We start from the raw sequence: 13798 nt of genomic DNA on the forward strand, positions 1-13798 counted from the left end.
CCACGAACCTCGGAGGAAAAGGATGACAGTAGATGGTCCAACCCTAACCCACCAAAGGGGATTATAAACTGCATATCCGGAGGATTCGCCAGGGGAGGCGAGACAAATGCGGCACGCAAACGCAATTACCGAGCAATGCTGGCTATCGAAGGAACAGTACCTCCAAGGAGCAAGGACACAACAGACCTCAAAATTACCTTCAGCCAGGCCGACATATCCTTGCCTGGCCCAAACCTAGATGATCCAGTGGTGATTTCCATCAAAACAGGTGAATTATTGGTAAGAAAATTCCTCTTGGATCCAGGTAGTAGTGCAGATGTCCTCTTTTACTCTACCTTCCAAAAAATGAAAATATCTGAAAAAGCCATGCAACCTTCATCCGAAGAACTTGTAGGGTTCTCCGGAGAAAGGGTCCCAATAAAAGGCTACATATGGCTAAAAATGACAATGGGGGACACCCCATTATCACGGACCATTGATGTCCAGTACCTTATAGTTGACTGCCCCAGTCCTTATAATATTATTCTCGGAAGACCTGCTCTGAACATATTCAGAGCAGTGGTGTCTACCTTACATTTATGTGTTAAGTTTCAGGCACAGGAAAGAAAGATAGCGATAGTCCACTGAGACCGCCAACAAGCTCGGCAATGTTACAATGCAAGCCTAAAAAGGGCCAGCACAAGGGGAAAACATCAACAAGAGGTCAAGGCTATGCACAGCACAAATGAAGTATTGTCCCTAGCAGAACTCGATCCTCGGGAGGATTCCCAGGAAAGAGCTCAACCAGCAAATGAACTCCAAAAAGTCCCCCTGACCTTAAAACCAGAACAATTTACTTACATTGGCCGAGCTCTAGAAGGATAGGAACAACTAAAACTTATAAAGGTACTATAAGACAATGCCGATTTGTTCGCCTGAACCCCAGCAGACATGCCAGGAATAGACCCAAACATTATTTGCCACAAACTCGCCATTGACAGAGCGATCCGACCTGTAGCTCAAAAGAAAAGGAACCTCGGAGCGGAAAAGGCAAACACAGCCCAAGAAGAGACTAAGAAGCTCCTCAGTGCCGACTTCATTAAAGAAATCCGCTTCATCTTGTAACACCCTACTACACAGAGTTTTACGCTTAAGTCGTAGAATAGAGGTAGTATGGTGTTACGGACCTCTAATCAGAAAATATTTACATATAATAGTGGAAAGATATAATATACTAGGAGCCTTGAAAAATGGGTAAAACAAAATCGCAAAATAAAAAACGCAACGCTCAGGAAACAAAATTACTTGTGTGCTAAGAAACCTAAAGGTTATGGATATGAGTAAGCGAAAGAGTGAATAGAGAGTCAAGAATACAGCATAACTAGCTCCTAACTTAGCCTGCGAAGCCAAGGCTGGCCGAAGAATATATACATACATATACAGGTATCCCAAAGTACTCAAAATATAGAAATAAGACCCTAACTCTCCGTCAACCTCTACGAGGAACAAAATAAACAAATTTCTTGGAGAGCAAGCTAAGCACATATATACATATATATACAAACTAAAATCTCAAAATAACCCAGGGACTATTCCGCTTCAGGAATCCAAACGCCTAGCGAGGAGCCTCTCGACCGGTATCTGAAAATAACAACACAGTATGGGGTGAGAACCGAAGGTTCTCAGCATGGTAAAGGTGCCACACATGTAATATATAAGGTCCTGGGAATGCCAGAGGCAATCCTAGAACTCCAACATACAGTTATAAAACTTAAACTCTAAGCAGAAGCCATAAAAGGGGTAGGTGACCTAAGTATCCTAAACTTACTTACTTTTAACCTAACATTAACACCTAATCCAATCCATCCTTCCTCCATTCCTCCATCACCCATGATTCAGCAGAGACAAGCAGCCAAATAATTTCATGCACAAGTAGGAAACAGATAGTGCAAGTAGCAAATATAACAGGTAGCATGATATATATTCAGTTAGGCAATTCCAGGTAATGCATAGCAGATAAAACAAACAAATGCACATGATGTATGCATGTCCTATGGCTGATGAGGCTCATCTGTCGGTTATCCAGCCAACCCGACAAGTCCGAAAACCTTAGAGGGTCCCTCGTCGCGTATCCCATGAGTCTATACATAGATTTCTCATTCATTCATCATTCATACAATCATTCATTCATATATCACTCAATGGGGGATATCCATTCCCGGGAATTTATACGTGCCCGGTCACCCTTACGACGTAGGGTCAATAGAGTATCGAGTTTCAACATAGAACACATGGTGGCAAGCCACGGTTCTGTCACCCAAGAAAACTCATATCTCAGATATCATTAATTCATAAGTCGTTTAATATTCATAATCATTATATAATCATTCATCATAGCCATGGCATCATAACTTCATTTAATATCCACCTCCTTTTCTTATAACTCCTCATGTTTTCCCCTTTCTTCATTCCCAAGTTACCTTATTTTCCTAGCTTCAACTAGCTACTGGACTTAGTACTATACCTTATGTCTAAAAGGATGAAAATGGAGGTTTAGAAGTGAAAATCTGGTTTAAAACACAAAAATCCAGTTTTGCAGGAAGCAGGGGCCACATTGTCAATTACTCAACACAAGTCCAACATCAATTTAACCATCAACATCACAAAACTAATCATTTAACACATTTAACCATTTCAACTTATCCTATAGTTCTGTAGCCTAAATTTTCACAGAGCCTTACATATTTAATGCGTGAAACCTAAACCATACCTTGGCCGATTACCGCATTTGGCCCAAGGCAGCCACTCAAGCTATACACACAGTCCCCGCAACTCAAAAAAACCACCAAGGCCTTAGCACCAATCCTCCACCAAGCCTCCAAATGTCCACAATGCCAAGTTCCAATTACAACACACCACCTAATACAAATATACAACATATACATATACCCAATTCAATATCTAATGCACTAATTCAGATATTTAGATAGGGTTTCGGTCTTCTTACCTTACCCACGCACAGAGGACCTCAATTCTGATAAGCTCTGCAAGCTAAATCGAACCTAGAACACCAAATTGGCAAAATCTCACTACAAGGGCTCAATTTCACAAATAGAAAGGGGGTAGAGAATCTGAGATGGAATTGAGACTTACCCGTAAAATTGATCCGATAAAAACGTAGAGCTCAACGCATTAAACGCGTGGCCGCGAACGGTGCGGCGATCGGAGCTCAAATGGGAAAGTTATGGTAGATGGAAGGATTGATGAGGGTTTGGGAAGCTCTCCTCTTCCCCAAAGCTGTTCAGCGTTTTTGTTGCTGAATGGGGAAGGAGATGCTTCTGCCCCTTTTAAGTTATGGGTCCGGTTGGACCCACGGGCTCAGTTTGGACCCGATTTAATCGGTTCGGTCTATTTGGTCTAATTTTGGGCTAAATTTTTTGAAATTGGTGTCAAAATTCTCGTTTTGAAGAGCTCTATCCTATTTTGATATTAGATTTATATTTTTAATTTTCTTAATTAAAATTCAGTTTATTGACTAATTATTTACGGATTTTAGCGGGGTTTACAAAACCAAGAAAAACTTATGATTTTTTAGAGATTATTTGAAGGGTTTTACCACGTTTTGCGAGTAGGCAAAATAAGAGGATATTCTGCACTGCTGAGTGCTTTGGTAGAACGATGGGTGCTTGAAACGCATACATTTCACCTTTCAATCGGCGAGGGTAGAACGTAGTCACCAATTCTTGGTGGAGAATGCTTAGCTTGTTTTGGTTGACTACTACCCTGTCCGGACTAGGGGTGTGCATGGCCTGACTCAGTCCGAAGACCCGACTCGGCCCCCAAACATTTTAGGGGCTAATTTGGTGTGATTTCACTGCATTTAGGGCCGGATAAGGGTCTCAAAAATAGACTCAGTCATTATTTCGGGTCGGGTTATCCGAACTCGGCCCAGTGACCCGGTCATCATAGACAATTAATATTTTGTGTTATTAGTGATGGATGATGACTATTCTTATGTGAAATTTAAGTATTGTAAACCTTAATATTTTGTGTTATTAGTCATTATAAGACTATAAGTTAATGTTTTATGTTTAAAATGCATAAGACTAACTACACTAATGCATAATATTGTGTTATTTGTATTGATTTAAATATTTGGTGTTATTAGACAATATTAGTATTGATTGTGATTTTACTTTAATTTTAGAGAATGGTTGATTCTTATTATATTTTTCTAAGTGAATTTTACCATGTCAAATAATGGTTGGAGTCTTGGAAATTTATATATTTTCACCCGGTTTTACCTGGTATAATCGTGGTCCGAAAGTGTGTAGGTTTCATCGAGTTTAGGGTCGAATTCGGGTCTAACAAATAGGCTCGGTATATATTTCGGATCGGGTCTGAGTCACATCAAACCCGGTTTCACCCGGCCTATAGACACCCCTAGTCCGGACGATCACGTATTGGGTAAGGTAAACCTTGCATGGGATCGGCGATGTGAAGACAGCAAACATGTGACACGTAGGAGTCCTCGAGCAATATGTTTATTATTTTCGCTTAGTTTGTTGCTATTTATGTGGTTCATATTATTTTAGCAATATTATTTTAGTTTGTAAATTATTTTTTATTTCTTGGTTAATATTATTTTTTGTAAATTATTTTTTTATAATATTATTTTATTTTAATTTGTAATTATTAAAATTAATTGTATCAGGCTAACAAGAACCTTTCGACCCGTAAACTTGATCCACTAGAGATGTGAAATCTGATGGTAGATGACGCCCTATGAACAACGAGATTTATCACGTCTCGAGAATTGGGGGTGATAAGAGGACATGCCTTATTACTAGCTGCTTTTGTCGAAAGGTGGAGGCCGAAAACTCACACCTTGGTATTGCTAGTGGGTGAGATTATTACCATTACACTGGAAGACGTGATACATATATATGGCCTACTGATTAATGGAAAGGTTGTGATCGGATGGACAAACAGTAGTCATGACTTTTTAATCAACCATAGCGTGGAAATTTTTGGCAGCGAACCCAGTGTGAATAGTTCCTCCAAATATTATATAAAGCTCTCATGGGTTCATTATATCAGAGACAGAGAGCCTTTAAAAACTTTGGAGCTTGTTCAGAGATACGTTAGATGCCACATGTTCTGTTTGCTTGGTACCACCCTCTTTGCGAATAAGTCGACGACCTATGCCCAAGCGAAGTAACTGCCACTGCTTCACGATTTTTAGCGAATTTACAGTTACAGCTGGGGGATAGCAAGTCTCGCACATCTTTATAGGGCATTGTGCCTCGCATCGTGGTATGATGGTAAGGAGATGGATGACCCTCTTAATCTTTTGTTTGTTTGGGCGTGGGAGCGAATACATTGCCTTGCGCCCATTTCGAGACAGCAGCTTGCACTAGCTGAAATACTAATTGCTCGGAGGTAACAATTTATATTTTATCTGTATTTTATTAATGGTGTATATTTTATTTGTTTTTTACCATTATGTGTTGCAGGTGGAGTCATTACCCACGATCCAAAGCATGGACATCGGAGAACACAATGTTTTTTAGGCAGGAAATAGACGACATGGCAGAGGTCAGTGTTTGTGCACTCTGATTGTTAATGTTAATTACGATTGTAATTTTCTAATTTTCTAACAATATGTTGCAGTTTGTATGGAGGTTATACGAAGGACTGATCATACCCGACGAGCTACATGGACACCTTGAAGTGTGTGACACAGTGGCACCATTGTTGTCATTTGAGTGTGTGGAATGACACCCTGCGAACTGATTAATGCGCTAGTTTGGATATGCACAACCCGCCCCTGAGCCTGCAAAAGATATTAGAGTGGATGACCATTGCATCACTCTTTGCGGAGTGCAAATCCATGACTGAAGCGGATTACATGCGGGATGGATAGAAGTTTGGCACAACCACCGCAACAGTCGGTGCGAGAACAGCATCTCCTTTCAATCGCTGACTTTAGACCTTCTGTTGATTACTGAACTTGGTACTTGGATGCCTTCGGGATATGGCTGAGATTGTCGGAGGGAGTTCTTCAGCAACCACCTCAGCAACAACCACAACACCCACCTCTGCAATAACCACAACACCCACCTCAGCAACAATTACAGCTTTATCCAGTCTTTCAACTGTTTCCTTATCACCAGCAATATCCACCCTACCAACAACAACAACAACTAGAACCATCATAATATTATGTAGTGTTTCAGCTATTTTTTTTATTACCAACCACAGCCATCACAACAACCAGAACCATCATAGCACAGCTACCACGAGCCACAACATGAATTGTTTCAACCACATCGGGCATTAGTTGATAGTGCCTCTCATCAAAGGCATACTACTTTTGACCACACCTTGGATCATATGTCGATTTATTCTCGAAGGAGTGGTAGCATCCCTTCACACTTCTTAATCGACAGAACTCGTGTCAATGTACTACCAGATAAGCCAAATGGTCTTGATTTGAACGTGGCATAAGAGAAGGATGTTGACGAGTACGATCTTAGTGCGTATGCTTTGGAAGAGACAGGTGAATCAGGTGCGACAGAAGAAGAAGCAGGTGTTGGTATGTCTATTCTGTCGAAATTTAGTAAGTTGATGAATGAGGAGATAAAATGAATGGCCAAAAAAAAGTAAGCAGGCGTTGAATAATTTTTGTATAAATTTATTATATTAAATTCTTGTATTAATAATAAAAGTACTTTTTTTTATTAAAAATTTGTGTTTAGTCATATTTAGTTATGAACTTAACGAAAATTTTCAGTTACATTAATTCATGAAGTTATAAGGTAAGCTCAAATACATTAATTCATAACATTAACATGAAAATTCAAATACATTAATTCATAATATTAACTAAAAAATGTAAATACATTAATTTTAATACAGTGAACAATAAATACCTATGAATCACCACTGCTATCATCAATCTTATTCGGTTCAATATACTAAGGATATCTACTCTATTTATGACAATCTTCTGCATAAATGATATATATGAGGACTACACATTTTTCTGTGAGTCTATTTCATTTAAGTAACGGGTTAATTTGGAATGATATTTTGACATTCGTCTTTGATTTATTACTTTTTACAATTTTAAAAAATACTAAAAAATTATAATATTTGAGTATCTCACTTTTATTAAAAAATGAGATAATACTCAATTTGATTTTTCAACTTGCACGCAAATCTTATTTAATTCCTGAAATTTTAATTAGCTTTATTTAGTCCTCAAACCTTATGAACGTGACTCATGTTAATTCTTGGGATAATTTTTAATACACAAATGTTAATAGAACACTGACGTAAACGGTCGGATGCTATGTTGAACCTGCAAAATGACGTCGTTTTTATTTTGGTACTCAAATAGTTTAAAAAAATTAATATCATAAGTGATATTTATTAAAAATTTTCCTCCTAAAACAAGTGATTCGACATTGTTTTTAGATTATTTAAGCACAAAAATTAAAATAATATCATTTTATTAAATTCTAGCATGATATTTAGTTATTTATGTCGGCCTTTTTTTATCGACTAAAAGATTAATATAAATTCCATTTATAAAATTTAAAAACTAAAAAAAAATAATTAAAACTTTAAAAATTAAATTGAAGTTCACATTTGAGTTCAAGACCTTTAAAATTAGTCCGAGAGAATTCACCATTTTCATATTTAAAATTCTTGAAACGTGTTGCAATGTGGATATTCGCAAATCCACATTAATCTATCAGCTTTCATTTGACTCTGCTCAGATTACAATCAAATCACGTCTCCTTTAAATAAATAAATCACTCTTGAGTGTCAGTATCTTGATTCATTTGCACACTCGTGTTGAATTTATCAGCTATGGACCTATGGTCAAGGTTCACAAGAACATCAAAGGGCCTTGAAGAACAAGAATCATCATCACCATCACAATCAGAACCAACAGCGAAAATTTCTTCCATTTTCATATACCCTATCAAATCATGCCGTGGGATTTCTGTTTCCAAGGCTCCACTCACTCCTACTGGTACGATTCACACCCACTAAGATATACATATAACGTATTAGTACTAATTTATGTTATCCTTTTTGAAAAAAATCGAAACTTTATTATGACAGGATTTAAATGGGATCGGAATTGGTTGGTGGTGAATTCCAAAGGTAGGGCATACACACAAAGAGTTGAGCCAAAGCTTGCTTTGGTTGAGGTTGAACTTCCAACTGAGGCATTTGATGAAGGTTTTGATCTTAAGAAAGATTCCTTTATGGGTAACATTGCTTGTACATTTTCCTTAATCCATAATATTAATAATTCCTAGGTTTTATAGTTCTTGAATTTTGATAGTGGAAAATTGATTCAGGTAGAATTAGTTCTGATAGAATTGATTTTGAATCAAAGTGGTTTTATGTTTGATAGTTCTTCTAAGAGTGATTTTGAAAATAAAGTAAAAAGTTTTTGCTTCTCCCAAAATTGATTCTAGAGACAAGAGGCTTCAAACGTTTCTGCAAACTTTTTGTTAGAAACCACTAGAAGGATTTAGAGTTGTATAACACAAGGGGCATTAGAGTTGTCTAAAGTACTCACTATGTATTTGGCTATTTGCTTGATTAATTTTTTTCCTCTTAAATTGATATCAAGTGGAGTTGATTTGTCATTTCAGTTTCTGAATTTTGTTCTGAATTTGGTGTTAAAACTTCATTTCTCTTTGATTTTAAAAAAGAAAAGAAGTAGCAGAAATTGAAATGTTGCTGAGCTTTCGGTTTGCGTATTCTTGGTGATTATTATGGCTTTGGTCAATGAATATACTTGATATTACAGTGTTGAAAGCACCTGGAATGCAACCTCTCAATATTTGTTTGAGTAAACCACATGAAGTAGCAGATGGTGTCTCTGTATGGGAATGGAATGGATCTGCCTGGGACGAGGGAGCCGAAGCATCTCAGTGGTTCTCAGATTATTTAGGGAAACTGAGTCGACTAGTCCGGTTCAATAATGGTAACTCTGAATTTATGCAACCTCAAATAATGATATTACGAGAACATGAATGTTTGTAGATTTTGTTATGTTAGACATATACTGAATTGTAAATGATTATTACATTTTAAAGCTGCTTTGCAAATAAATGAATTGGTTCACAAACACGAGTACATGTCAAATTAAATCTCATAACTTTTAAGCATGGCAAGACAAAATTCCTGTTATATCATAACTCTGTAGAAGGAACAAAATTGTTTCTCAAAGATTTTTGGGGCTGATGAGGTTGTGTTATGTTTGAAATAGGAGTGAAGCTCTTCACATAAATTTTGTTTTATGCATCTTATTGTTATTTTTTGTTATGATAAATATATTTAATATTATGTAATATAATGTACAACAGTCATCAATGAATTCCTTAATGCAATTCAAAACATTGTTCACGTTGACAAAAATGATTTTCCAAAGATTCCAGTGTTATATTCCAAGCTAAATTATGTCCCTCTTTTAAATTTTCCAAATACAGATTCACAAGTTAGACCAGTGGATCCTGATTATGCTAAGGGTCATCAGATCATGTTTTCTGATTGTTTTCCATTCTTACTTGCATCTCAGGTTTGTGGGAGTTAACAATGAAGTCTGAATTCACTAATCTGCTGAATCTTTAATCAGTGTACTTGTTAATTGTGACTTTCAGGAATCATTGGATGCAGTTAACCAGCATCTCGAGGATCCTGTGCCTATTAATCGGTTTAGACCCAAGTATCAATTTTTCTATTTACTATTTATTTATTTATTTAATGATACGATTATCTTTGTTTCATAAGAGTTGTTGCCGGATTAAATGGACGATTAATCACATAAGTCATAACCAAGATTCGGGTGGTTTGTGGTATAGTATCCTTGTTGAGGGTTGTGAACCATTTTCCGAGGACTTGTGGACAGAGATCAAGATAAGCAGTTTCTCGTTTCTTGGTGTGAAGCTGTGCTCTCGTTGTAAGGTGAAAAGCTCTGTTTGCTCTTTCCTTTATGTATCATACATATTAGGCCAATATGCTAAAAAAAACTTGTAACTTTGTGCTAACAATTTTGTCTTGACATGTATGGTAACTGGTTGTTTTCATGATCTACACCACTCTATACCAATCATGACTTATGAAACCTCAACATACAAACCTTTTTGCTAACTACAATTGATCATTCATATCAGCACATGGGTTTTCTATCCCTAGGTTAGATGATATTAAACACGGAGACCAATGATTTGCCATGCTTATATTGACCTTCGATGTCAGTGTCGTATTTCTAAGGAAGGCTAGTGTCACATTTTATAAAATCCAGAGGTATCGAGTGTCATATAACTTAAATATCACTGGAGGTTATTATATAATTTTACACCAACCCTAACCTTAGGGGACATCAGTGTAATTTACCCTTTGTTTTATTGATATTGATCTACTCAGCTATGATGATCTGTAATTATTGGAAAACATATGGGGACACATCAATACCTACATTTAAACTTTCCAAGTATGTTACTAATTTCGATTAAAAAGAAGAAAAAGGAAGAAAAAACTTTCTTGCATGGATTGTGGTTGTCTATTTAACATGAATGCTGACTGGTTATGTTTGTGATGGTTAGGTACCTTCAATCAATCAAGCGACCGCAATTTCTGAACCAGAACCAAACCAAACACTTATGAAAATTAGGTCTGGCAAAGTCTTGAGACCAAAGGGAAAAGACCAAAACAAGGTAAGCCATTCAGTAATATAAAGCTTTCAATGAAGAGTTATGTTATTTGAGATTATCCTTTCTTGGACACCAAGCCAACGGTAGAGACAAACAAGTCAATTCGACATCCCAGGAAAAAAAGAGTACAAATATCATTTCTCTGGAACGAATAATCTTTTTGCCGAAGGCGAGGGATGTTAAAATGACAATCGAACTGCATTGTGCAGACATACTTTGGTCAGAACATGGTTTGGAATTGGAGAGATTGTTATGCAAAAAGGAATGGCAATGTCCTTAATGTTGGGGATCCTGTTTATGTCATGAAGAAGGTCACTTCTGCTGCTGAAGCAGCTGCTTGAATCCTTGAACCCTTGAACTATATATGTAATCTGCACTCGTTCTATATAGTTTTGGTTAATTTTGGTATTAGTATTAGTACTAGTTTCAACTTTCAATGATGAAAACAAAGAGATCACTGTGTCTGCCCAACTTTGTTAACAATAATTGTAACGCATATGCAATTATTATGTGTTATATTAAAAAAAAAAAATCAATATGAAGGTTAGAAGGAAAAAAAATTATTCAATATTTTTCTTTTGTATTAATTTTTTTTGTTACATACTTTTGTTGTATAAAGATTGAATGTGTATTTCTTTCTTAGTTTTCTTGCGTCTTCAATATATATCTAATTTTACCCATGCTCTTCTATCTTCTAATCTGATAGTTAAAAAAAAAGAAAGTACTAATAAAAAGAGATGGTTTTATTATTTTGCAGGTCTTTATAGTTTTATCGAATTTTTAATTAGGTCTTTATATATTTTTTTAATTGGGTCTCTTTATACCATTTAATTTTTTTCAATTAAGTTTCTATCATTTAAAAACAGTCTTTTTTTTGTGACTTAAAAGAAAATAAACAAAAACTAAGAAAGAAAAAAAAAAAAAACAAGAAACTGCTTAAGAAAGGCAGTCCCACTGAATACTACTCTCAAATTCTTTCCAAGGCAATGGAAGCTCCACTTGGGGAGAAATAGTCCTCATTGCAGTCTTTGCCATGATGTCTGCTACTGTATTTGCATCTCTCAAGGTCAACCGAAGATCAGCACGCCATTTCCAAGACATGATATCTCGGATTTTTAACACCAAAGGATCAATAAATCCAGAGCAATCTTGTAAATTATTAACAATAGTAAAAGTCTCCACACAGTCTGTCTCATATATAATGTCTCTTTGTCCCGAGTCCCATGCTAAAAGAAAGCCTCTCCAAATAGCAAACAACTCTCCTTGCAAAATGCTACGACTCTCAATTGTTCCCAGACAGCCTCGTCAGCCTCGTCCCTTCCAATCTCTGCTAACACAAGCAAAACCAACTCGAGCACCACTGCCAGGATAGCTAGCATCACAATTAATCTTAAAGGTACCCACTGAAGGGGGAATCCAAGAGCCACTAATGGTTGAGGGGATAGATAGTCGTTGCAACTCAAAAATATTTCGGAGCTCCTTTTCTAAGGACAAAGCCATACCAATCACCTTGTCTGTGGTCCAATGCTCGTGAGGATGAAAGATCTCGTTATTTCTCGAACACCAAATCCACCAGAGACCAGAAAAGAATCTAAAGGGGCGCTGTTTGCTATTATGTAAGAACCAACTCATCAAATCCACTGGTTGATCGGAGATCCCTAAAGCTTGCCAAACAAGTTGGCTTTTGGACAATCTCGAATACAATGTAAAACCGATCCCTGACCTGAGAAACATCGTGGATAGCTATCCGTGTGCGAAATGCCCCTCCTAAAACGAAATGCAGCAGTAGGAAGAGCCTCCCGAAGACATAGCCAGGCCAAAAATTTGTGCTTTTCCGGAACATGTTGACGCCAAAGCCAAAGCCAATTACCCCTATCCTCCCAACTAAACATCTTCTTACTGAGCCACAAATAACCACTATGAGCATCATAAACCTTTGAGGCCGCACCAGTCCAACACCAACCGACCTCTGAACCAGCTTGAACATCTGGGTTGTAAGAGTTAATGTTGCTCTGCAGAGACTGATTCAGAGTAGAATAGATATTCTCAAGGTTCCACTGTCCAGATGACCAAAGGTCCAAGATCCTGAGATCCGAATCAGAAATGTGAACATATTCCATCTCCTGACACAGTCGCCCCTCTCTTCTCCATTTAGAAAACCAAAAGTTCTGTTCCAAATCCCCAATGCACCAACTAAAACCTTCCTTTAGGATATCCCAAGCTCGACATATACTCTTCCAAACATAAGATCCCCTTCCTCGAGACCGACTAAAACAATCATCCTTAGAAGAATGGTATTTCTCCGTCAACAGTTGAACCCATAGCTTGTCGGGATGGTGAAAAAGTTGCCAAACTAGTTTTTCAAGAAGAGCAATATTGGCACAAAAAGGATCTCTAATTCCCAGACCTCCAAACTTCTTAGGAGTAACCAACACTTTCCAGTTAACTAGATTCAGGCCTCTACCATCAGCTTGACCCTTCCATAGAAAGTTTCGCATCATGGATCCTATCTTATTAGTTACCCCTTTAGGGAAGAGAGATACTTGCATGCGATAAGTAGGAATCGCAGTCACTACCGAGTTGAGCAAACAGAGTCTGCCTGCCTTATTAAGCGATCTCCCTTTCCAGCTGGCTAGCCTTCCCCGAATCTTGTCCAAAACATCGTTGAAAGTTGCGCGTATCACCCAAGAGTGATTAAGGTTCACCCCTAAATACTTGCCCAAGTTCTGGACGAATCTGATGGAGGAGACTCTAGTGAAAATCTCTTTTCTTGTCGCTGAAACATTCCTGGAGCATAGCGCGTTAGATTTTTCCACATTAACCTTCATCCCAGAGGCTCTGCAGAAATTTTCCAAAGCTACCATTACAGTTTGAACTTGCTGTTTTTCAGCTTTACAGAAAAGAAGCAAATCATCGGCAAATATCAAATTAGAAATTCTTGGACCCCTCTAGAAACCGCAACCGGCTTCCACAAGCCCTTATCAACTTGCTGATTAATAGAACAGGACAATCTCTCCATACACAACACAAACAGATACGGTGATATAGGATCTCCTTGTCTAAGACCCCTGCTC

At 37.4% G+C, this 13798-nt stretch overlaps 1 protein-coding gene across 1 annotated transcript; it reads left to right on the forward strand.

Moving 5' to 3' along the window:
- Positions 7666-11294, forward strand: LOC107639099 (mitochondrial amidoxime-reducing component 1). Its single transcript, XM_016342517.1, has 8 exons — positions 7666-8026; positions 8119-8268; positions 8819-8995; positions 9501-9589; positions 9672-9736; positions 9873-9975; positions 10617-10727; positions 10934-11294. The coding sequence occupies exons 1-8, from the start codon at positions 7861-7863 to the stop codon at positions 11063-11065; spliced, it is 993 nt and encodes a 330-aa protein (XP_016198003.1). The 5' UTR covers positions 7666-7860; the 3' UTR covers positions 11066-11294.

Source organism: Arachis ipaensis, chromosome B04 (genome assembly GCF_000816755.2).
Source record: "Arachis ipaensis cultivar K30076 chromosome B04, Araip1.1, whole genome shotgun sequence".
Taxonomy (NCBI): domain Eukaryota; kingdom Viridiplantae; phylum Streptophyta; class Magnoliopsida; order Fabales; family Fabaceae; genus Arachis; species Arachis ipaensis.